The 24771-nt window shown below is 44.4% G+C and overlaps 3 protein-coding genes across 6 annotated transcripts; 2 read left to right on the forward strand and 1 right to left on the reverse strand.

Moving 5' to 3' along the window:
* Positions 1 to 1426: 1426 nt before the first annotated feature.
* rspo3 (R-spondin 3) lies at positions 1427 to 18481 on the forward strand. 3 transcript variants are annotated; one of them, XM_037073645.1, is made up of 6 exons: positions 1427 to 1572; positions 7102 to 7296; positions 7876 to 8019; positions 8225 to 8371; positions 8881 to 9078; positions 16881 to 18481. In XM_037073645.1, the coding sequence occupies exons 2-6, from the start codon at positions 7194 to 7196 to the stop codon at positions 17090 to 17092; spliced, it is 804 nt and encodes a 267-aa protein (XP_036929540.1). In that variant the 5' UTR covers positions 1427 to 1572; positions 7102 to 7193; the 3' UTR covers positions 17093 to 18481. The 3 variants fall into 3 exon arrangements, with proteins under 3 accessions (XP_036929540.1, XP_036929538.1, XP_036929539.1); XM_037073643.1 differs by having other exon boundaries at positions 1431 to 2347; XM_037073644.1 differs by having other exon boundaries at positions 1431 to 2347; positions 8881 to 9066.
* Positions 18482 to 18626: 145 nt separating this feature from the next.
* On the reverse strand, positions 18627 to 20202 carry mdh2 (malate dehydrogenase 2, NAD (mitochondrial)). The gene has a single exon (XM_037073642.1). The coding sequence runs from the start codon at positions 20076 to 20078 to the stop codon at positions 19065 to 19067; it is 1014 nt and encodes a 337-aa protein (XP_036929537.1). The 5' UTR covers positions 20079 to 20202; the 3' UTR covers positions 18627 to 19064.
* A 57-nt stretch (positions 20203 to 20259) lies between these two features.
* On the forward strand, positions 20260 to 24370 carry LOC119005750 (E3 ubiquitin-protein ligase rnf146-like). Of its 2 annotated transcripts, none has more exons than XM_037073640.1 (3): positions 20260 to 20399; positions 21143 to 21195; positions 21499 to 24370. In XM_037073640.1, exon 3 carries the CDS (start codon positions 21511 to 21513, stop codon positions 22672 to 22674), a length of 1164 nt encoding a protein of 387 aa, XP_036929535.1. In that variant the 5' UTR covers positions 20260 to 20399; positions 21143 to 21195; positions 21499 to 21510; the 3' UTR covers positions 22675 to 24370. The 2 variants fall into 2 exon arrangements, with proteins under 2 accessions (XP_036929535.1, XP_036929536.1); XM_037073641.1 differs by having other exon boundaries at positions 20269 to 20404.
* Positions 24371 to 24771: the final 401 nt, after the last annotated feature.

Here is a 24771-nt window from a genome sequence, read left to right on the forward strand (position 1 = left end):
GCATACTGTTCCCTCTAAACATCAACACACCAGCCAGACAAATGAGGCTTCAGCTCCCCCCTTCACACTGCTCTGCTCCAGAGGCCAGAATTCACTCAACCTGGAGGCACAAGTCTGTGCGTCTGAGAGTGATTATCGCCAAATGTCATAACTGTGCAGGCTGAGGCTGTGGTGGCAAATGATCTGGAATGAGTAATGAAGGACAATGTTTGGGAAAACAAGGCCTGAATCCTCCTTTCACTTGACTTCTTTACACAGTTTGGTTGGCTGTTTTGCTCTCGCTCTTGCCCTCTCAATTGCAACAGTACAAACAACGTCACATTCGGACTCATCAGGTAAAGGTCAAGTGCTGCCTGCAGCTTACCATAACTTAGTGGTACCCTCGCTTGTGTGTTATGACTGATGTGCCTCAAGCTTTTGTGGAACTAACTCCCTCTAGAGGTAATAAGATGAGATGCTGCTGCTTCTTTGTCTGATGTCAACAGGGGGGTTTCTCTCTCTAAACGATCGCCGCTGGAATAGAAGGCGATGACACCAACTTGTGCCTCTGACCTCACTGACAGTGTCTTATAAAATAGCTGCTGTGCGTTTCCTGGCTTGATCTCAAATGTCATAATTGAGAGAAACGATGAGACACAGTGCCACACACATTCAAAACTGCTCAGTCCTGTGCTGAAAGAGCCATTTTCCTTGATTCGATTTAGAATCATATGAATGTATACAATACGGTCACATCAGTGGCATTTGTACTAATCTCAAAAGATGTGTCACCTCAGACAGAATAAGTCGCCTGTCACGTTTCTATTTGAAGACAGAAACCAGGAAAAACACATGGAGGAAAGGGAGTCTATGCAGCGGTGGACTGGAGGGGCATCCAAGAGGCCACTTTTGCTGCGTCTTTATCCACCAGTGAGTCTATGGGTGCCACATGACAGACGACATGCTGCCATAACTTGATTTTCCTCCTTCAAAACTGGTTAAATCTGTCAGGGATTGTGTCCAGAACAGGTTTATCCTACTTCAAAGTAATTCTCAACCACTTTATGTGACTTTATGAGAAAAAAAAGAAGAAAAAAAAACAAACTATCCTACTGGCAATTTTACTATGCAAGGGTCACTTTTAACTGTCCGAAAAGAAGCGTTTGGAGCAGGTGAGTCCTTGTATTTCAATCCCGTGAATCCTTGCATCCACATCCATGTTGAGCGACTGCATTTAAAGCATCACTGGAAGCACAACGACAGACAGGAATTAGAGAGAAGCTACAGTACACACTCCTAAACCCCTGCTGAAATAACTTCAGTGTGCGCTCTCTCTCTCTCTCTCTCTCTCTCTCTCTCTCTCTCTCTCTCTCTCTCTCTCTCTCTGACGCGGGGGGCTTGCCCTCTAAATAAACTTTGGAGCTCATAGGGGGAGAGAAAGAGTGAGACAGAGAGACAGCAGAGGGCTGAAGTCATCAGCCGGCCGGCAGGAGGGGAGTGAATGGGTCCTGCACGCAAAGCAGAAAAGCGCTGAAACTGCGAAGATTCACTTTTTGGATCCGTTGCGCTGCCGCCGACCGCGAGCGAGAGGAGGTGTGTGTGTATGTGTGTGTGTGAACTACGAACCCTTCGACTCACAGATTTTTTTTCTCCATTTTTTTGTGATTATAAGTGTTGGTCCTGCGGTGGCTTTCACTTTTTTTGTGTGCTTTAGCTGATGCTGAGATGAGACCGAGAGCCTCAGCGCGCCTGGCACATTAGGGTGTCCACGCCGGGACGCACGGCGCATCTCACGGGGAGAGAGGTCAATTTGGAGTTCTGCACATGGATGTTACATCTCAAACTTTCTGAGATTGTTAGCCATGAATAATACGTTCTAATCATGTTTGCCGACCTACACTGATGGTTGATTTTGCTTCCCCCCTGCGCGCACCGGATGAGAAAAGAGCTTTTTGGCGTGTCTGTTTGTTTGTTGATTTGTTTTTGGAGGGAATGTTCTTTATCACAGCACGGATAGCGGATCCCTGACTCAATCCGGCACCGATCCTGTCCAGGATGTTACATTCAAAACGGCCCAAGTATCAATGGGCCACCGGACACTTCATTGACCATATATCACCACATAGCTGGGGGTCCTGCTGTGTCTGAGAGGAGTACTCAGCCCTCCGCGCTCTGCCTCCGTCTGGGGGGGGAAGAAACGGAATCGTATCCAATAAGTGATTTGGTGAACATTGACATTGGCTTTACGAGTCTCACCCCCGGGCTACTATGCAATTACAACTGATCTCCTTTGTTTTGATCATCTTGCACTGCATGGATTACACTGGTTGTCAGCCGCACAGCAGCTCCAGGCACCGGCAACATAAACGTGAGTAAAGTGCGGTGAGGTGCGGTGTGCAGCGCGCACAGTCACTCCTGTCCCGATGTTCTCTTGTCTTGTTTAAATTCACCATTTACATTCAGGATGTATTGCCCTGTGCCACCCAGAGAGGGTTTACATTAGTATCAACTCGGATTTCTACAACTTGAAGAGAGATTCCAGCGTTCACTTTATTTTTAATGTCTGAATCAATGACGGCTCGTTGTTAATTGGTCAGTGTAGTAAATTGGCTGACCTGCTCAGATGACACCGGCTCGTGTTCCACTGATGGGAGTTTTTTAGTTTGGACAAAATAAACTGCCGCTGCGGTTCTTTCCCCTCTTTGTTAAGAACACCAAACTTATTAACATTTTGCAAATAATATAATAATAAAACACATTGTTGATTAGTTATTGGACATGTTACCACCACTTTTCACAGCAACAACCCTACTCTTCGTCATTGTGATTCTGAGAGTTGTATTCTCTTTTTATGGCCCCATGATATTTGTAGTCACTTCACCACCTTTATTTCCGCTTTGAACACGTTAACGCTTAATTGGATTAATAATCTGCTCTGCCGGACACCTGAAGCCTGCAGTCCCTGTGCGCTCAGTCTCCTGCTGGTTCCCGTCGCTCTCTAGCGGTCAGAGCGGCAGACTTCAGGCGCACAGTGCGCACTGCTGCCCGGGTGTCAGCGCTGCGAGAGTGATCGGCGATCAAATCGATATTCACCATCTTTTGTTCCCATACATGGTGAAGTGGCCGCTGTGTCCCGTTTATTCCCTTACACCGTCGCGTTATGGAAAAGTTTCCCAGATCACACTGATGCCAAATTCAACTCATTTCAAATCACGTTCCATCTTGTTCTTATGGCTGTTCAGAATCTGCTGGACAGTGGGCTCCATCACAAACAGCCCAGATGCTCCATGCTGAAAACACTCTTAAGCCTGATGATATTTTATCTGCCATATATCTCCCTCAGGTCCAAGATTATGTCTCCTCTCTTGAGCTACGGCCAGCCTTCCCTTTTCCATGACACTATGAAATAAGTATCAATAAAGTATATTTTTCTGCTCTTCCTACGCACACTTTATCTCTGAGGGTCTCCAGATGTGCTGTGTGACTACGTCTGTTAGAGGGGAGCAGATAACTGGAAGATTCCATGTATCACTTGCCAGCGTGGCTGAAAACTGTCTGCGATCTACAATAATAGACCCTCAAAGTGATGTTTTTATCCCGGCCACCTGGGGCCGAAACTCCTCTCTGCATCGCCTTTACTTCACATGTAATCACAGAGATCTGTGGTGCGCACCAGCAGCAGGAAGGCTTCTTTTTTTGTTGTTTGTTGTTAATATTTTCCCTCATGACCACCAGAGTGGACATTTGGGGGGGTTAACGGTGTGTTTATTATGCAGTTTTAAAGCAGTTTTAAAGGGGGTCCTGGGGTTAACTTTGCTCTTGGCAGCTCTGCTCAGTGAGGTTACTCAGTCAGACCTGTGTGAGCGAGGAACACTTTGCTTTTCAGCATGGCTCACACAGCCTATACAGATCTTATTTAAACTGCAGCGAACTGACATTTAATATATATATACATATAATATATCAGACGTCGCTCCTAATGATAAAAGACAAGGAGAGGTTGATTATTCTCCCTTGAATATGTGTTTTTGCTGCACTAGTGAAGGATAAACAGACGCTGTGGTGTCTGTTCATACCCTCCACTGCATCAGGACACACAGATTCTCTCTTTTAAATGTTTATTTCCTCCCAAACAACATTAAAGGGCCTCTCAACACAGTGTGCGAGAGAGGGGAGCTACTGAGAGACCTCCTGCACTTGGTTTTTCAAAGACGCACAATGTAGATCTGGGGGAGAAATTTTAATCGTAATAGAAAAATCTCTGTTGACTGATTTTTTTTTTGTGCCTCAACAAATTCACTTTTTTTCATTACTGAATAAATTGAATAAACAAACTGACCTTTAAAGACAACACAATTTCATACTGTTGTACTTTATTTTAATATAGGTGGCAGACCCTGCCACCTTTGTCATTTCAAACACTGTTGTGGGGACCTTATTTTCTTAGGATAACAGCTTGTTTATTCAGTTTTAAAAACTGATCATTCTGAGTTTCTATTTTTACCTAATTGATATTGTAAAGATTGAAATTCGGAGATTGAATTTCTTCTCAAAACTACACAGTGGGCCTTTAAAATGACCCTGAGAGTGAAAACGGTGATACCGTTGTGCTTTTTGTCACAGATCACAAATGTATTTCATGGACTGATAAGGCTAAAATGAATTTACAACAACCATTCTCAACCATGATGTAATTCAGTCATAATTCAGTCGGAGCTGAACTTCACGTTCTGCGGTAAGGAGTCATCGTCTGACTCACTCGGTGACCATTAATTGACGTATGCTTCTAAGAATCCAAACTTCCTCCGTGGATGCAGATATCAGACACTTCCAGAGATATCAGGGCGGATGGAGCGATGAGTTGGCAAAGGGGTGAATGAGTACAGAGGGAAGAAGGGGGTAAGAGCGAGTTGGGAGTCAATGACCATTGGGTCAGCTGGCCAAAATTACCATGCAGTGACTGAACCCGAGCTTCCTGTGTGATGATGCATCCAAAAGTGAAGGCATGTGGGTGCTAACAGTGGCGATTATATAGTTCATGAGGACGTGTCAGGTCAGTGGAAGGCGGGTCGATTCAAGTGTTGATTGAAAGCTGAGCTGGACGATCAATTGTTGAGGCAAAATGTTTTCTCCTTGCTGTCTTCTATTTTCTCCATCAACCATCTGTTTGTGTGTGTGCAGGCATGTGAGTGTGTTTATTCATATGTGACTTTGCTGGTATGTTATGCAAGATACCACTGTCCAACTGAGGTTTTGTCCATGTGAGCGCGAGGGCAAGGCCAAATTCCTGCCTCTTAAGACTTCTGTGAAACAGGGCAGCTTGGCAGGAACACATGCGGGCAAACGGACAGCAGTTGTAAAGATTGTCGAGATATTTCAAACAAAGTATTTGTGATCTATGGTAAAGTGGCAGCTAAACCCCCCGAACTTAGAGAAGGAGGAAGAGGGCCAGCTTAAAGCCTGTGGCACGAGATGTCAAGGCTGCGGAGAAAAAGCAATATATCAGTTGCTACCAACGCAGCGCAGAGTGTACAAGTATGTGGAACAAAGGACTTGTCTCATGGCTCTGTCACAGGTGTCACTCCGGGTGCGACTGTGACCTGCTGGTCCCTCAGCTGATTTTCCCTTTCCCTTTACCACTTTATTGATTCAACTAAATTTAAGTATTTCTAGCAGAGGCTTAAGTCAAATGCGTCTCCTCATAAGAAGTGTTTTAGTGAAGCATCAGGAACAGAAGCTATAAACAACTTCTCCGAACCAAGCGTAATGAAACCTGTCATGTGTATTTGGTGGTTTTGTCTCAGAGCATACTGTACGTCAGCATCAACCACCCAAAAACTTCCTCAGACCTAAAAGCAATCAGAAGACAATGAAAAGGCAACTGACAGTAGTAAAACCACTCTGAATTTATTCTGTCCTCAATTATTTAAGACTTAAAAAAAAAAAAAAAAGCACATCATGATGTTTTTAAATCAGCGCTTAAACGCGCTATCATCTTGAAATACACACCCCGTAATTTAGCGGACATCAAAAACGTCAACATGTAATTAAAAGGACTGAAAACTACAAGCACGATTTTCATCCAGTCTGGTCAATCATCCCACAAATTAGCGAAGAGCAGAGGGAGAAAAACCTGCTGTAATATATGTCAGTACAAAATCAGCACAACAGTATTTATGAACATGAAGTGGGTTGTAAACTCAGTATAAATGGCTGTCAGCTGCACAGTGTGTAATACGTATGAGTGTAAAACAATAACCCATTCTGATGCAGTGACTCTCTGCTTTCTCTTTGTCCCCATTCTTGAGAAAATGACACAACACTCGGGTGAAAAACACTTAAAATAATAAACTTCAATTTGTATCAGATGTGAAGATGCAGTTTCACATTGTTCTCTCAGTTGAAAAGAATTTCTGGGCTTCTCTGAGGATACTATCTGCGTTTAATCAATACGGTGTCTTTTGTTCTCTTGAAATGTTTCTTGAAAGCCATCTTCTTTGTTCAGTGATGTCTTCGTGTCACTGATGTGTTGAAATGAAATGAAACTTCCTGTGCAATACAAACCCACCTAGGTTGAAATTCCTAGATGAAGTTACCAGCCAAAAAATATCAGTTAATTATTTATAAAAATAAATAAATAAATAGTAATAATTAAATAAATATCCCTTTACACTGTGCAGAAAATTCTATTCACACTTTATGGCACTTATCGTCTAGAGTCTAGTGTCAAAACTTGTAGGCCAGATTTTGACTGCTGGTGTCTTATTGTCCAGGACTTAAAATGGGTCCCATTTGTGTCCCTAGCTGGAATACATATGAGGACAGTGGGTGTGTGTATTTCAGGAGCTTTCCAGCAAAACAGCATAGCAGGCGTGGTTAGTTCCAGTTTTCCGAAAGGCAGCCAGTGGGTTGCTGTGTCCATCTCCAACAGCAAGGTGAATTCCTGCTATGTGCACTGAGAGAGAGGGAGGCTAACGTTGCTAGCGTGGTATCTACAAGCACTGATCTATCGCTGTGATCCCTCTGAAGTGTTGCAGTATAAAAAGTAATCCTGTTATTTTGGTTTCCGTGTTATACCGCTTGAAATTCATACTTCTACATCTCCCCCGCTCCTGTCAAAAGAGATCCCTGGTGTGAGCTCGGGGTGCCAGCAGGGTGGCTGTCTGACCTGCTCTGACTACAATGGCTGCCTGTCCTGCAAGCCGCGCTTCTTCATGCACTTGGAGAGGATTGGGATGAAGCAGATCGGGGTGTGCATGACCTCCTGTCCTCCGGGCTTTTACGGCACGCGCTCCCCAGAAAGAAACACCTGCACAAGTAAGCCAGTGACTGTATTTGGACAGCAGATGGTAACAGAATAGTCCCGAAAACGTGCTTTGCACGTCATGTTCCCGATTTAAATGAGCATTATTATTGTGTGTTATTAACGTTTCCTCTGATTCAGTGCCCTCTTCACACAGTGTTTTACTTACACCTGTAACTTACACAAGTACATGAAGTCTTGTCGGTTCCAAGACATTGTTAGAATGTATGTCCTTTCTCCATATACACTACTTGACAAGCAGCAGCTTCAAGACCTGCTTGTGAAATATGGCTTTATGTATACACACAAGTCTATATACTCAAATCCTGTAACTGAAAAGCTTGATGCCTGTTACACATGCTTCCGTTTAGTGCCATCAAATTAGCGTCTAAAACTGTTGCTTTACCTCAAATCATACATCACAGTTCCCCTGTGAGACATCAGTCTGACTGCAGCGGCCTATATTCCGGACTGTACTCCCAGTGAGACATGCACGCACACCCTGACACGCTGTATATTCAACACAGAGGACACACTCGATAACCTGTCCGGTTTAAATAAACGCTGCCTTTGGGTCTGTGTCTCCTTTTCAGAGTGCAGGTCGGAGTGCGACTCCTGCTTCAACAAGAACTTCTGCACGCGCTGCCGAGCAGGATTCTACCTTCACCTGGGCAAGTGCCAGGAGAACTGCCCCGAGGGGCTGGCCCGCAGCGACACACAGAGGGAGTGTGTTCCAAGTGGGTGTTTAGAATTTATCAGAGACAAAGACAAAACCTTTATTCAACTCTTTTTACCTTGTATTTATCTCACATTAGCCTTCCAGAGTTTACCAAATGATTCTGACTTTGGAATCTGCTGTGACATAAACCATGTTAATGTGACATTAACCATGTTAGATTTGGTCATCATATTCACATGTTATCCATAATTCTGTCTTTGCAGAGTGCCCTGCAGAGTGTGAGTCGTGTGTCAACATTGAGACATGCACACGGTGCCGGCCAGGCCTGTACCAGCTCAGCGGGAGGTGCCACCATGTCTGTCCAGAGGACTACGAGCCCAATGACAAACTCATGGAGTGCACAGCACAAGGTCAGTCCACTGTCGAAACAATAGCTAAGATGCCAGCCCTGCCATGTTTATGACCTTTGACGCAGAACGGCTACAACTGGCAGATAAGCTTGTAGGAAAGAGAGTAACCCCACTTTGAACTTTAGAAAACATGTTAAAGATATACAAAGAAGCATTTTCAGAGTTAAATGTTTAACGCAGCTCAACCTTTGTTATATATCTAATACGTTTTGTCTTTACATAATCTCGTAATTTTTCCAACAAAAAATAATCAAGGTAATGGTGAGTTAAATTTTATCATCCAAATCCAAACCATCCAATCATACATCAAACAGGAGAAGGAACGGGAAGCAATATTAAATACAACTTTTATACATTACAGCGTCACGTCGGACTGATTTTCATGGGTTTAACAACATTTAAACTACTTGTGTCCTGTTTTGATTGAGGCCCCCCAGTGGCATTAAATATATACTGTGCTTTTAAGATAAAATAACTAAGGTTGTTTTTGTTCTTTCTTCTCACTTCAGTGCACTGTGATGTAGGAGAGTGGAGCGAGTGGAGCCCCTGCTCTCGGTCCGGTAGAACCTGTGGCTTCAAGCGGGGTCAGGAGACCCGCACGCGACAGGTCCTCCAGTACCCGTCTCCCTTTGGCAACCCCTGCCCCGAGATCTCAGAGGTCAAAGAGTGCCTGGTCAAGAGGAGGAAATGTATAGGTAAAGACAAAGGTAGTGATACTGCAGCAGAGCCGCAGTGTTTTTATGTTCCAGCTGGTGGTCAAATCCTGTCTGCAGATCCTTGGGATCCAGCATTTGAACTTAAAATGCTAAAAAAAATCAAACATTTTGAAACTTTCAAAATTCTAGACATTCTAGACATTACCCATTGTTGGTGCTGGTGTCCCATCACACTCTAAATGCCAACAGTGAATTGGTGACACATGGCACCAGTTCTCCTCTCTATGAATTCCAGACCCCGCTGCTTCAGCTTGTACAATCAGAGCTCGTCCTTCTTCCGCTCAGGACTGCGACTGTTTACTCAGAGGATTGTCATTGTGGTTAGAGTGAGGACAGTGGGGGGAACACACATGTGTGATGTTGCAATGGGCCTGTTGTGTGTTTTCCCACGAGAGCTCTTTTTTAAACAGTAAAACCGCTTTCTCTGCTCCTAGTAAACAGGGAATGGCGTGATCATTTCTAATGAATAGAGCGTAAACTGCTTTCAGACGGGCCCGCCTCTTTATAAAACCTGTGTGTGCTGCGTGTGTGTGGTTACTGAGCTGGTTGGCGGCTACGGCTGGTTGTTTTTCAGCCTGGGCTCCGTAGTGTTAAATGACAGATCGCAGACAGGGTAGGAGGCTGAGATCCAGCCCCCTGGGGCCTCACACTTACAGAACAAACACTGTGTGCGTATGTGTGTGCATGTGTGTGTCTGTGTGCATGTGGATTTGTGTGTGTGTATGTGTGTGTGTGTGTGATGCAGCAGAAAAGCAGTTGACTCTGGAGCAGAAACAGCCAGCTCAACATCAACATCCTCCCCCTGGGAGGCACGCGGCGACCAGGGGATCAGTATTGGTTTATCCCCACAGCTGCCAATACAGACACACACACGCACACACACGCACACACACACATGCACACATGCAGACCAAAACATGCACGCACAAATCCAGATAGAGATACACCCGCTCCATTTCAAACAAGTCAGACAAATGCACACTTGGGCACACCAAACACACACACATGCACAAAGATACACACACATACCTGCTCTTGGTGGTAATTTGTGAAGAGAGTCAACTGGGTCGACGTGATTTGTAAGGCAGAGTATGAAATGTGCCCTCTGTCACCTCTGTCATCCCTCTCTCTTTCTCTCTCTCTGTCTCTCTGCCTCACTTCTATCTCTATCTCTCCACTGATCCATTCCCCCATCCACACACACACACACACACACACACACACACACACACACACACACACACACACACACCCTACCACACCAAAGAAAACATAGACCCCCATATAAGCTCCCTGTTGGCGCTCCCAGTCAGTCGGGTCGGGGCCGAGACTTTAGTGTGGAGTCGACGGCTCTGTTGATCTAGACTGAGCCTGGTGAAAGGGGGGGGTACTTAGGGAGAAGGGAGGTGATTGGGAAGGAAGGAAGGAAAGACAGAAACAAAGAAAGAAAGAAAGAAAGAAAGGAAAGCTGAGTGTAGTCTCACACGCTACTGTCCCTGTTTATCGATGTTGTCCCTGCTTGTGATTAGCCAGTTGCCTCTGCTCCCGGAGCATCTGCGGTGAATGAGAGCTAATTATCTGCTCCGGCGCGTCCTCTCCTCGCTGTTTACGTTCTGCACACGCTAGGGGGTCAGTGGTCCGACCTCAGAGAGCCCCCGGTAATCCTCCAACAGCCCTCAGACATTGATACATCCTCCTCCTCCTTTTCTTTTCCTCCTCTTTTGCACTTTCTCCATTTGCCTTCTCCTCCCACTCTGTCTTGCCTCTCCTCCTCCTGTTTTTCCTCTCGCTACACTGTTTTAATTCTCCGCATGAGTAGTTGGTCACTTTATTCTCTACTCTACTGTCTCTCTTTTTAGCTGTAAACCGGGCAGTTCTCTCCAAACCCCCAAATATAGAAATGATAAACAAGTTTTAAACGAAAATGTCTGTCTTTAGAATAAACATACCTGATATGACTGTTGAAGCCTCAAATTTACTTCAAATAAAATGACTGTGTGCACAGAATGAGGACTGTGGATTTTGTCCTCCTCCACTCACATTGGTAGCACATCAGGAAATGATCTTTTATCGGCCAGAATAAATGTCAGCGCTGTAAATTTCTGCAAACCATGGATATGTTGTAACTTCACCATTCTTCTTCTCTTGAAGTTTCAACTTAAGGTCTGGTTAGGTTAGGATACAAAACATACTGGTAGGGTTAGGATAGGATCATGTTTTGGCTTGAAAATACAGTTTTGTCTCAACACACATAGCCGGAAAAGTCCCGCCATCAATTTCACGTGTAATGCACGGTTATGAGACTGGTCTAAATCATGTCATATAACTGTCCACAAGAAAGTGCAGGAACTATTCCTTGAAGTTTCGTCTCAGGCCTGCAGCAGTCACAGCTGCGACAGTTCGACAGAACCGTTGCAAAATCACAACTTCCAGTTGGTCCTGACCTATGAATAATGTTTTAAATTACAGATGTCACGTCAGAAAAGTTGTAAAACTGTTGGAGACATGCTGAGATGTACAGGCGTAGATAGAGAAAAACTTGGCTCTGCTCATCTGTTATCCACGGCTCGAGATTGTGAATGTTTACACACACGTCCTCATCCGCCGCCGTCGTCTCTCTCATGTTAATGCTGGCTAATTTGTCCTTCCATGGACCTGCTGTTCACCTCGCTATCTCTGTAGCCGGACAGACCGCGTGCCCTCTGCAAACCCTTTAACTCCCACACTCACACACACATACACACACACACACACACACACACACACACACACACGCACACACACACACACACACACACACAGAGATGCTCGCACGGACCTATTACACGCACAGAAACATGCAGTTAAGCAAGCTAGCATCAACCAGTCAGTGAGGGGGGATTGACACACACACACACACACACACACACACACACACACACACACACACTGGCACACCCAGTGCCCCCCTCATGACATCCTGGCGGCCATGCGGCAGGCATTCCACTTGTGGGACAGCCCATAGCCTTTAATCCCGGCCTGGCTCCCGCCAAAAGCTCCCCGGACGACAGAACGCCTGCCATGGAGGATGTGCCACCATAAAACACACACCATACACACGGACGCACGCACACAGACACACACACACACACACCTCCCCTCACCCTCACTGCCCCTCTCTCATTTGATCTCTGTCTGTTTCCTACTCTCACTTTGTTCTTTAGTTCATTCAATACTCTCTCTGGATTGTTATTCATCTCTTGCACTCTCTCTTTCTCTCTTCCACTGAATGCTCACTCACTCATTGTGCCAGCACACACACACACACACACACGCGCGCGCACACACACACACACACACACACACAGTGTCTAGTATCCCACCCAGTAAAGCCTGTGCTCTCAGTACAGTTTACCGACTCCTAGAAGTTACAGTACAGCCACAGACAATTCAGCAGATCCACACTAGCGGCTGTGTGCTTTCACTGTGCAGGCACAGATTTCAGGGCAATAACACAGGATGAAGAGGATAACACGTTTCTACATACAGTGTCATTCTCCTTCATTAACTAGGGATTATAGTAAGTGTTCTTAACTTGTACCGATGTAATACTTGTCATCTGTGTGCTGAATGTGGCACTAATTGTATGTGGGATCTAAGTCGCAGACAAGGCTTCAATTGGATCCAGATTAACTATAATTTGAAATAAATGTCAATATTCATTCTTCAAAATACATCTTTTAAAGCCGATACAGTCCTTGTACATAGGGGACAGTTTAAAGAGTGACCACAGAGATTTGCAAGTGCTCTCTTTTGTGACACCAGTATTGTTTTACTTGTGTTGTTTGGTATGTATTTGTATAAAGCTATTGCTCAACGACAAAATAGACAGTGCTCAGTTAATATCACCAAAACTCCCATTAATACAACTAGCTAAGAGTATGATTGAGTGAGAGGATGAATTCGCCAGGTGGCCAACTCTTAGATATGGCGCCTGTAATCCAAACACAAACAGATAAGTAAAAGTGACATATTGTGGATTTATAGGGAGTTAATTGCTACAACTGTTTACTGGCAACTGGCAACCATTGGAGACATCAGGAAGTCACCCGCAAGTTTGGAGGTGAATTGTTCAGTTTTGGACGAGCCAGGATGGCAGTTTTCAGTCAGCGAAGCTGTTTGCCGCTTGGCTCCAGCTCAAAACTGAACAGACAGACATTGGAGTGGTATCGATCATCTCATTTCATTCTTGTTAAGAAGCACACAAGAATAGTTGAAGGCATTGTTTGTCCCGAAGTGTCAAAGTATTCCTGGAAGGTGTGTTGTGTAAGGTCCCTCTACAGCATTTTCAGTAATTTAACATGATCCATTAGGAAGCCTTTACAACATCTGCCTACCAGTCTAAACACACTTGAAAAGCACTGCTGTCATATTTAGTTCATAACAACATCACAATGACTTTTGAATTTGAATGATGCAGTATGATTGAATTTCTTCAATGATGACAACATCCCAAACTGAGATGCATACTCAGAAAATGATTCCGGTACCCTACAAAAGTATAACAGACTAAATGTGAAGTAACTGTTTAAATCACTTGTCTTTGCAAAATGAGCTATGCCAAGTATTACAAATCCTGAACAATCCTAGTACTTTCACTCTTGGATACATTTCAGTTGAAGACATGGATTCCCCAGAAAACCAACATTTCCAGGCCATACTCTGATTTTGAAAGAAACATGTTTTAAGTATATTTTGTGAGGTGCTTTTATTCATTGAAATTTTACCCTTCTTTATGTTAAATTTTCAATTTCATGTAGTGATGAAGCAGTGCCTATGGTCTGGTTAGGTTGAGGCACATAAAAGCAATTGGTTAGGTTTGGCAGAACATCCATTTTTAGGTTATTTGGTTCTGTGACCTCAACTATGGCTTGAAATTGTAATGACTTACCTGGTTTTTGACGTGAAGGATGTCCAGTGGTTTCATGTTTACAAATGTTGAAACACTGTCTCGAACCATGGTCTCTGGCTTGGCAGCAATCTCAGCTGTTATAAAGTTATCTGTAAATGGTACATATTGTAGATATGATAAGTATTAAATGCAGACATTAAAAGTATCTATGGTTTGCAGAAAAGTACAATGCCAGCGTTTTTATCTGGTGACTGGGCTGCATAACGTACACGTCTTGGCCGAAACAGGACTAACTGGTGCTCTCTTACAAGCTGTTGCACTTTTAATTAGGTTAAATGAGGAAGTGTTTGCATTAAATGGAGCTACATTATCACAGGTACTGGTGCCGGTCATGAAATCACTTAAAATGTGCTCGCCCCTAAAGCGAACCATTTATTCACTGCCAGTCTCAAACTCTTGATGACATTATTCATTATTTACTTTTGGGAATGTGCTAACTGTCTGTTGAAATTGTTCCAAAACCCTCCAAAGGTGTCTCATTTGGGGACCATTACACCCATGTCAACACACAGTTTACAAAACGCCAGTCGGAAACTGTTCCAACTAACCAGACACAGGTTGGTTTGATAAACACTCTCCTAATCATCTCAACACTGGCACGGATTAGGTTTCTCCTCTGGCTCGACAAAAGCACGGGGGCTACAGTATGACTAATCCACTGAACTTGTAAATAGTTGTAAATGGTGTCAGGACAGAAAAAACAATGAGAGCGAAGGGGACTTCCTGTGTTTATAGAGGACAGGGGGCAGGCTCCGAATGAGTCAGTGCACCAGATTACTCCATTTATCTATCTATCCATCCATGCACCCTGCTATCTTCACCATCTTTGATTTTGATTCCTTTATCGACTCCTCTGTCACTATAAAAACCACGCCGTCCCATACTGAGTTTATGCATGTCCGTTCACTTCCTGTCCTGTCACCATTTCTAGAAGAAATTTAAACACAGTGGGCAGGTACAGCTTGGTATTGCAGCCCAGAATGTGCGGGTCAGACGTGGCCCCTGGTCTGAGCAGAGCCCTGGCTTGATTAATGAGCAGACAGAGAGGATGAGCGTAGGGGGCCGAACACCAAGCGGACAGGAGGGAGACAGAGGGAGAGGGAGAGAGAGATCTCTTTCTCTCTCTCCCTGTGTCTGTGTCTGTGCCTACTGCCTACTTCAGCAGTTTCACAATCCCCCGACTGGCCGGCCAACCAGCCAAGCAGGCCGTGCTGCTCCGTTCCACTCACACATGAACAGCAGCAGTACAACAACAGGAAAGGGCCTCCTCTGCTTTCATTTGCAGGTCCTGTCTCCAACCTCCCTGGGGGTGGATCTTGTTATTATCATTAATAACTGTAGGCCGAGCAGAGATAAACCTTCAGCATTCCAAAACTCTTGGTTTTGTTTATGAGATGGTGTTGCAAGAACAGATAAATTGGGGGTTTATTTAAAGGGTTTCTATTTTGGACAATGGCCTGCTCATCACAGGGAGAGGGCTGCCGCCTGTGATTAAACTGCTGTCTGTGACTGCCATCTAGTGGTCAATACAGAGCTTGACGCACTTCAAAAGGAAACAATAGATGGTTGTTCACTGAGTGGACAATTGGTAGTGTTCATTTTCCCTCATCAAGTGTTACTATTTTTACTTTGTTTGACACATGGTGTTTTTCATTACTTACAGGCTGGTGCACAGATTAGTTGAAGCTGAGTTCTGTAAATCACAGATCATATTACCACACTGACGTCTTCCTTACTGGTTCTATTTGACACACAGATCAGTTGTATTAGTTGCTTTAAATTAGGGGTGCCCAAACTTTCTCTCTCAGAGGGTCACCTCTCGTAAGGCATTGTTAAGATGCAAAATGGTACCAGGATCACAAATGACTTGTGACAAATGACAGATTTCTCCTACATATTTAAAGAGCATTTTCAGCAAAAGTAAAACAGAATAAACAGACATTTATATAAGTATTATTAATAGGTGCAATATGTAAGACTTTCCCACCTGTTCACTTCATAATTAGAACAAACAGGGGGCAACATTTCACCAGTGCTAGTGCTAAATGCTAACAGTAGCTACTATTATACTATTAGCTAGTTAACTCCTGTAGCAGTGTAGCTAGTGGCCCGGAGTGTGAGCCAGGAGAACCAGTGAAGTGCTTACACCACTAGCATGGTAGCTTTGGACCATGCCAGAGCTAGCTGGTTAGCACACTAACTTCAGAAGATACCTCTTCAACATGATGCTTCACACCATAACTTTTGAATGTTTCCAACTAAAATTCTTACATATTTCATCGTTGAATGCATATTTTCTTTATCTAGAAACCACATTGGGCAGTTGGTCTTTACATGATATGAAGATTTTAACATTCTTTATTAGATATCGGTCATTGTTACGGAGCATGGTGGACTCAAGAAGGGAGGGAGCAACTAAACATTATTTTCATTGTTCAGTCTTCAGTTCTCCAGGCGGATGACATCATCAAATGTCCAAATATGTTATTTAATTATAGAGGAGCAAAGAAACCAGAAATAGTCATGTTAGAGAAGCTGAAATCAGATATTTGTATCTTTGTTTCTTAAATTACTCAATCCGACTAAACCATAATCAAAATTAATTACATCTAATCAATGAATCGTGGCAGCTCTGCGTGAGGATTAAGAATGACGCTGCTAATGACTGCTTCGCTGAAACTGTTGTGCAGATACAAGTGCTGTGTGTAATCTGATTAGCAGCATGTAAAATCCCTCACTTAATACAGGACTACCTCCTAAAACTGATGGGGACGACGATGACGATGCCTCATCCTCTCCTCCATTTTACTAATCTTTATCATTCCATTTCCCTGTCTTCCAGGAGTCCGGAGGAAGAACAAGCAAAGGGAACGGAGGAACCGAAACAACAGGAAAGATAAGGAGAACCAAGAGAGCCGACGGGAGAGGAAGAGAGAGAGGGAGCGAGACCCAGGTGAACGTGAAGACTCTGATAACAGGAACAAAACGGAGCACAGGCATCGCAGAGGCCACGACACAGAACCGGTGTCAACTGGAGACGGCCTTGTGCAGTAGTGCTCTGGACAGACAAAGTCTAGCACCAACCCACCCTCCTCCACCTGTTGCCCTCCCATTCATACTTCTTGAAAAAACTTCCCCCCACCTCACCCACTGTTCACCCCCCCCCTCGACCCCTCTCTGCGGGGGTGTTGCTGCTACCTGTATGATTTGAATATAATGTTTATGCACAAACAAGATGGGGCACATTCAGCCACAAGGCCTGGGCCACTACAGACTTTAAAAAGTCTTTTTTTTTTTTAAATCTACCCTGTAGCCTCTACTCCTTTGCTTCCACCACTGAGAGTGAGTCTCTATTGAAAAGTGCAGGGGACACTGCTGAGACTGCTGCAGGGACTGAATAACAGAGAGAGCAGACGTCTGTGGCTGTGTGGAGGACCAGCAGACAGACAGGCAGACGGACAGACAGAGACGTTCTACTATGACTGTGCTTGTTGATATGGTTATTTAATGGGGCCCCCAGTACAACATTGCGCGTCTTGGTTTTTGAATGTAGATTTTTGCAACATTATGTAGAACAATTGTTTATTATTGTTGTTCCTGTTCTTTAGATCTCTTTATTTTATTTGGTGCAGAATTTGTAAAGAAAAAAAAATGAAAAGTGAGTTTGCTATTGCCATCTTGTGACATTTCATAATCACTGCAAATGACAGATGTAGGAGAGCCTGCGTGCTGCGGATCCAAGGGTCAAAAACTGAAAAGCATTAACATGTGTTCTGCGCGTCTCGGACTGAAGCTAGTTTTATCCAAATATGTGATAAATCTAATCTACTCTTGTTTTGTTTTTTTCTTTTTGTGTAAATGGAATCTGTGCTCTCAGTAAAAGCTCCCTGACTAGGAACCAAAAGCACCTGTATGTCAAATAAAACTATAATGGGTTTGTATCTGCGTCTGTTGTTATCTGTTTATCATGTTACTCCCCATCTTGTGCAATCGACACGCTATAAACCACCTCGGAGTTGACAGAAAACAAGTACAGTGTGCAGCTATCAAATGTTGAGTCAAAGGTTGCCGTGAGCCCATCTGGGTGAAGTAGTAGGGCATCACATTATGTAATAACATTTGTAAGCCATCTCTGAGAGGTCAAAAAGCCTGAAAATACTCTGTGGCAACCATCTTATCATGCCTACTATAACTTGCTCCTCACTCAAACATGTCTTTCAGGGTAATCAAGCTACAGCAGTTCTTACTTTTCACCACTGGGCATTTTGCAGACAGCAGGCCCTTTTTATTTATTACAAACTGTGAAACCTATCATGTAGCTACAACCTCACAGCAAGATATACATTCCTAACTGATGTGACTCAAGTGTTCAATTAGTTTAAACCACCTCTTTTAACCTTTCTATGAACCAGAATTGTATTGTGAGATGAAGGTGTATCATTTTGCAATTTCAGAATCAACCTGCTTAGTTTCATGAAAAAGTGTCCACAGCCCTTCACATTTAGCCCGTTTCAGGTGCACACCTTCAAGCCAAATTGTATCATAAAAATGTTTGTATCATAAAACAGAGAAATAAAAAAACATTTTCTTAAAGCTAAACTTGTTTATTGGTGGAGTAGGTACTTTTGCTCATCAGTAACATCTATGTGCATCAACAGGTAAGATGACAGTATTTCCCCTCATTCATTCAGCAGAGAGACTTCCACTACTGAAGACTGTACATGAAAATATATTGAGATATTGTTTCAGTTTGACATTTGCAAAATAGTCAAGTCACAGTACAGTATGTACACAAATCATAAGTGCAAGGGTAAAGCCATGTTTAAAAAGTAAGGGAAATGATACACAGGAAAGATGATCACGGTTAAAACCATGATTTCTGGATCAGCCGACCCTACTGCTTTAACAGAGATGTAAGAGGAAACACTGTGACAGATGTTCAGATTCACCCAGATGCCTTTTAAGTTAAGACGCAACAAAATATCAATCACAGCGGTTTGTTTTCAACTAAATCAGTGCCCCCAGTTCACTTCATTTTAGCCACAAAATCCTCGCCCTTCTTGATGGAAGCCTTAAGCTCATCCATGGAATCAGCCACCAGCTTCTCCTCAAAGGCAGTCAGCTTGCCCAGCCCGAGGTTCTTCTCTATGCCGCCCTTCCCCAGGAGGATAGGTGTAGAGAAGTACTTGCACTCCGTCTCCTCGGACCTGACATAGGCACACTCCACCACACCTTCCTTTCCATTCATGGCGTCCAGGACGGAGAAGGTGAAGCGGGCCCCAGCGTAGGCCATGGAGAGGGTAGCCGAACCAGCTCCAGCCTTGGCCTTCACCACCTCTGTGCCAGCCTCCTGGATCCTGCCAGTCAGGGCGGACAGCTGGTCAGCAGGGAACTCCACCTTTGGTGTGCACTGGGAAATGAGGGGGATGATGGTCTTGCCTGCGTGACCTCCAATGACTGGGACACTAACACGGGCTGGGTCAAGGCCTTTCAGCTCTGCAACGAAGGCGTTTGCTCTGACAATGTCCAGAGTTGTGACACCAAACACTCTGTTGGGGTTGTACACTCCATGCTTCTTCATGACCTCTGATGTGATAGGGACGGTGGAGTTGACAGGGTTGGCAATGATGCAGATCATGGCCTCGGGGCAGTTGCGGGCGCAGGCATCGGCCAAGGTGGCTACAATGGTGGCGTTGGTGTTGAAAAGGTCATCACGAGTCATGCCTGGTTTCCTTGGCACGCCGGCGGGAATCACCACGACGTCGCAGCCCTTCAGAGCAGCATCCAGCTGGTCGGGACCCATATGGCCGGTTACATGGGCCCTTGTCTCGATGTGGCTGAGGTCCGCAGCCACTCCGGGGGTGTGAGCGATATCGTACAGGGAGAGTTGACTCACCAGGGGGCTGTTCTTCAGGAGCAGAGACAGCGGCTGGCCTATGCCGCCTGACGCTCCTAGCACGGCCACCTTGGCGTTGTTCTGCGTCGAGGTGGACAGGCTCCGGGCGAGGCTGACGGTAGGTCTGACGGCGCGGGAGAACATTTTGTTTCTGTGACTTCTTTTATTACTTAAATGAAAACAGAAGTACCTGAAGAGCCCCTCTCCTCTGTGACACCAACGTCCTCTAGCCACGAGCGAACAGGAAGACCGCTAACTGACATGCGTCGAGGATATGGGGGTAGTCGTGCGATGTTGCGTCAAATTGCGTCAGCGCGTACTGTTACGTCGTCGTCTTTATTTCAGCCTCTTTTTGGGGAGGAAAACAAAGCCAGTTAACAGTGGAAGTCGGTAAATTAGCATTGGTAATCAGCGTCGTTATACGAGTTACAACTATACACCTGACCAACACAGCAAAGTACAACGGTACGGTAGGTACGCAGACGTTGCCTTGTCTCCGTCGCGAGAAAATGCTCCTCCTAGCTGTTTATGTCGCCATGCTAAAATAAGCTAACGCCGTCAGATGATCTCCGTCTATTTGCTGGAGTCACCGAGCTGCCATCAGCCTAGCCAGTGTTAGCTACAACAGGTCTCATTGTTATGGTCGCTTTGCCAGTCGAGAAATCCCTTTGTAACGTTACTGTTTGACTTCTGACTGTACGGGTAGCGGAAACATCAATGCTGCTTTCTTTTTTTCAGCTGCTTTGCTATGTGTCTGACGTCAGCTAAACTAGTTTGCTTATAGACTGTCACCAGTGAATGTGAATATCAGATCGTTAGCTGTTGATTTGAGTCGAGTAACGTTAGCTGTGTTCACCACAGCCCTGTCATAAGGCCAGCTGGGTGAACGCGAACTTGCAACTGTGCGCTGACACAGTTCACTACTTGTAGTCAGACAGTTAACAGAGCTGCCCTTTGTTTCACAGACTTACGTAAACCCTTAAGGTTTCGTTTCAGTCATAGTTACCGTTAAGTGAATTAACGCTAACTCGTGGCTAATCCGTTTTAACATCATTGTTTACATGCAACCCGTTCGTTACATAAAGTAAGGCTGTCAAATAATGGATATTTAAGGAATATGTTGATAATGTGTGTCAAAATCATACGTAATTTCAGGACAGTATGAAAACAAATGCATTCTCACCTACATTCTCTTTTCTTTTTGGCAGTTTGAAGGTCCATCAGCTCTCCTCATGATACATCAGCATTAAGGGTATTTCCAGTAAGTATTATATATCATGTGTGTCAGCCTTGTTCCAGGTAGCAGGTGGCATAAAGATTAATGTATCATTTGATATTTATAATTGTTAGTTTGGCTTCTAGGAATTGCAATTGAGTGCTAAATATGATCATGACACCAGCAGCAAATGAAGTGTTTTGTTTTTTTTTTTTATTGCAAATGATATACCTTACCAGTCAAAATAATTCCTATCTTGAATGCTAATTTCTCCTTTTTCAAAATGAATTTTTAAAAAAAGAATCCTAACACACTATAATCTGTATTATGATTGTCCCCTTTCCTCAGTACTTCCTAAGGATGGCTAGCTGTGGGGAGGTAGACCACTCTGTTAGCTCTCTTCCATCCAGTAAGAAAGGCAGCAACAGTGGTGGTGGAAGTGGGAACAGTGCAGAATCATCATGCTCTGGCTCCAGCAACTCATCCCCAGCCCTGTCTGTACCGGAGTGTGCCATCTGTCTGCAGAGCTGCGTCCACCCAGTCCAACTGCCATGCCATCACGTCTTTTGTTTCCTGTGTGTGAAGGGAGCCTCCTGGCAGAGCAAGCGCTGTGCTCTTTGCAGACAGGAAGTGCCAGATGACTTCCTGGAAAGGCCCACGCTCCTCTCTCCAGAGGAGCTGAAGGCGTCGGCGGGAGGTCGGGCCGGAGCAACAAGTGACCACGCCTGGTATTATGAGGGCCGTAATGGTTGGTGGCAATATGACGAGCGAACCAGCCGCGAGCTGGAGGACGCTTTTTCCAAGGGCAAGAAAACAGCCGAAATGCTGATAGCTGGTTTTTTGTATGTAGCCGACTTGGAGAACATGGTGCAGTACAGGCGCAACGAGCACGGTCGTAGACGCAAGATGAAAAGAGACATTTTGGATATCCCGAAGAAGGGAGTGGCAGGACTGCGTTTGGACACTGAGGGGGTTACTGGGGCCATTGGGGCAGCAGGTCGAGAAAACTCTGCCGATGGGGCTGACACCACAGTAGCAGGAGTGCAGCAACAGGTCACAGGTATCCCGTCTACTGTCACAGCCCCTCCAGCCCCTGCCAGACCTCCCACCTCCCTCGGTGGACAGCCTGGCAGCAGCAGCAGCAGCCCCACTCTAGAGGATGCTCTCTCCCAGCTGCAGATCAGCCTCAGGCCCACACCTCCTCAGGAGCGGGCCGAGGTGGGGGAAGGAGAGGAAGAAGATGAGGAAGAGGAGGCCTCGCCCTCCAGGTCCTCTGATCCTCACACCTCTGTGGACGAGTCTGGCTCTGGAGATTGGAGTGACGATGAGGAAGAGGAGGACGAAGAAGAAGAGGGGGGAAATGGAGAGCGTGTGGAGCCTTGGGAGGGGAGGCCACGGAGGCAAAGACTGAATCCAGAGGACAGAGCCCCTCCTGGGGCAGAGTCCGCCTCTCCCCCTTCTTCATCCAGTAGTAGTGGAAGGTCCAGAATGCCTGATGGCCAGTGTACAGTGACTGAAGTGTGAAGTCATCATCGAGCCCATCATCACCAAATGGCTATGTTCAATTTAATTAATTTATTCCTCACTGTATGCTGCCGTTCACTCTGTCACAGATGTGGGCGGACTGCTTGATACCAGAGAAATCAAGTGTAACATACTCCATGTTTTGAGGTAAACAACTCAATCTTAGCAATCAAATTGGTGCCTCTGTTGGGCTCACAATGATCTGGATGTATCTGTGCGATTTTGTTTTGTCTGTCTCAGCCTGTCAATAGAAGCAATGTGGGATTTATGTTCTAGCACTGAGACAGGAGGTACAGCTTGGTAAACAGCCAGATGGATACAGCATGTTGTTGTGAGCGATTAAATCTCAGAATTGTCTCTCCAGCACATCATGTGAGATGTCAGACTTATTGTGGCGTTGAGCTGCTGTCAGTCTGCTCACATTCTTCCATTTGATTGCAGGATTCTGTTCTTTTTAAATTCCAGTAAAGTGGAGATTTAAGAGGTAAAAGTGGCTTGCCACACTGCTTCTCCCTATCCTAGGTGTTCTTAAGTTGAAACATGTGATCTGAGACCCAGAGGGTCTGTGGGAGGCTCGGCCAGATCTTTGGCATTGGAAAGAGAACGCATAAATGTGGATTTTATTCCAGGAAATGGAAATGTGTCTATATCATTATCATGAACGGCTGCATTCTAATCATCTACACTTTTAACTCTCTCAGCTAACATAGCACGCAGAAATGGGCTTGATAGAGCTCAAGTCACCTGACTACTCTTGCAAAGAATCCTTGATAACTTGTTCCCAACCTCCACCCCACCTTAATGATTTCCTTCTTTCAGATTTAACTGCTTATGAAGCCTTTCCTTCAAAATTCTCAAATGTAAATGTTAACCTTTTGTAAGTGTGTGTCAGAGCAAATTGTGGTTTGAACAGTTTAAGGTTATTTGGATAAAGAAATGAAACAGAAGTACTTACTGACTCTTTTAAGCCCTGTGGGTATTTAAATTCCACACTTGATGTGCTTCAACATAGTAATGTAACTCAGGAGGCCGCAGGATTATCTGGCTGTGTGCCTGAGAGTTTTGATTTCCTTTTAAGCTGCTTGCTGAAATTTGAAAATCTATATAAATTACGGCTGCTGTTACAAATGAATGTGTGTAATAAAAGTACATATCGAATTTATTTTAACCTCTCCAAGCCTAAAATAATTGGCATTTTTTAATGTGAAGTATCAGTGTTTTCCTTTTTAAAGCTGTTGAGGCCTGAGCAGCCTCATTAGTTTTCTTATCGCCCCTGACTAAAGTATTCTCGATTGGTGTCTCTAAAGTTTTTGTGATTTGTGCATGTTTGAAGAGAGAGTTATATACACACTACTGGTCGGCAGGATGTTGAAGAAGTTATATTTGTCGGTTGATTTGGAGTACATGTTTTTAATTTGTGTTTTGTTTTTGCATTTCTTATGGTTGTAAATCCTCCTCTGTACGAAGTCTGAGGTGGTAACAGAACAAGAACATGCCATTGCTATCGGCCATCCTGCAGAGATTTCAAGTTCTGTTGTTTTTTTTTTATATTTCTGACATGCTTACATCATCGGCTCAGTCTTAGACTTTCCATTCTGAAGAATAAAGTTTATGTAACAGTTTTTGCTTGGCAATTTTTTTTTTGTTACGTTTGTAATTTAAGAATAAATTGTGTCATTTCATCATCCTACAAGGATAATGTTTGTGTGCTCTTTGTCTCTAATCACTATTTTTGTGGCTTCACATTTTGCTGTGCAGCAAAGCAAGTTTTTGCCTTAAAATATATCTGGTGTTATGTAAGTAGGAGTATCAATGGGCCCATTGTAAGTAAGATTTGACCCCTTTTTCTCCACACCACCATCTGAAGAGATTTTTCTGAGGGGGGGAATCACATTTTTTTCACTGGATGAGGGACTGAAGCATTCGATATCTGTTTTTTTCATAACAGAGCATCAAAACTGAGACTAAGCAGGGGACACATGGACATGACAGCAATTACTAATCCATGATGTCCTCACAGCCTCCTCTTTTTCATTCACCGTGGAGAAGAGTCTTCATGTACTATATATATCCAGTGGTGGAATGCAGCTAAGTAAA

The sequence above is a fragment of the Acanthopagrus latus genome, chromosome 17 (assembly GCF_904848185.1).
Source record: "Acanthopagrus latus isolate v.2019 chromosome 17, fAcaLat1.1, whole genome shotgun sequence".
NCBI lineage: Eukaryota > Metazoa > Chordata > Actinopteri > Spariformes > Sparidae > Acanthopagrus > Acanthopagrus latus.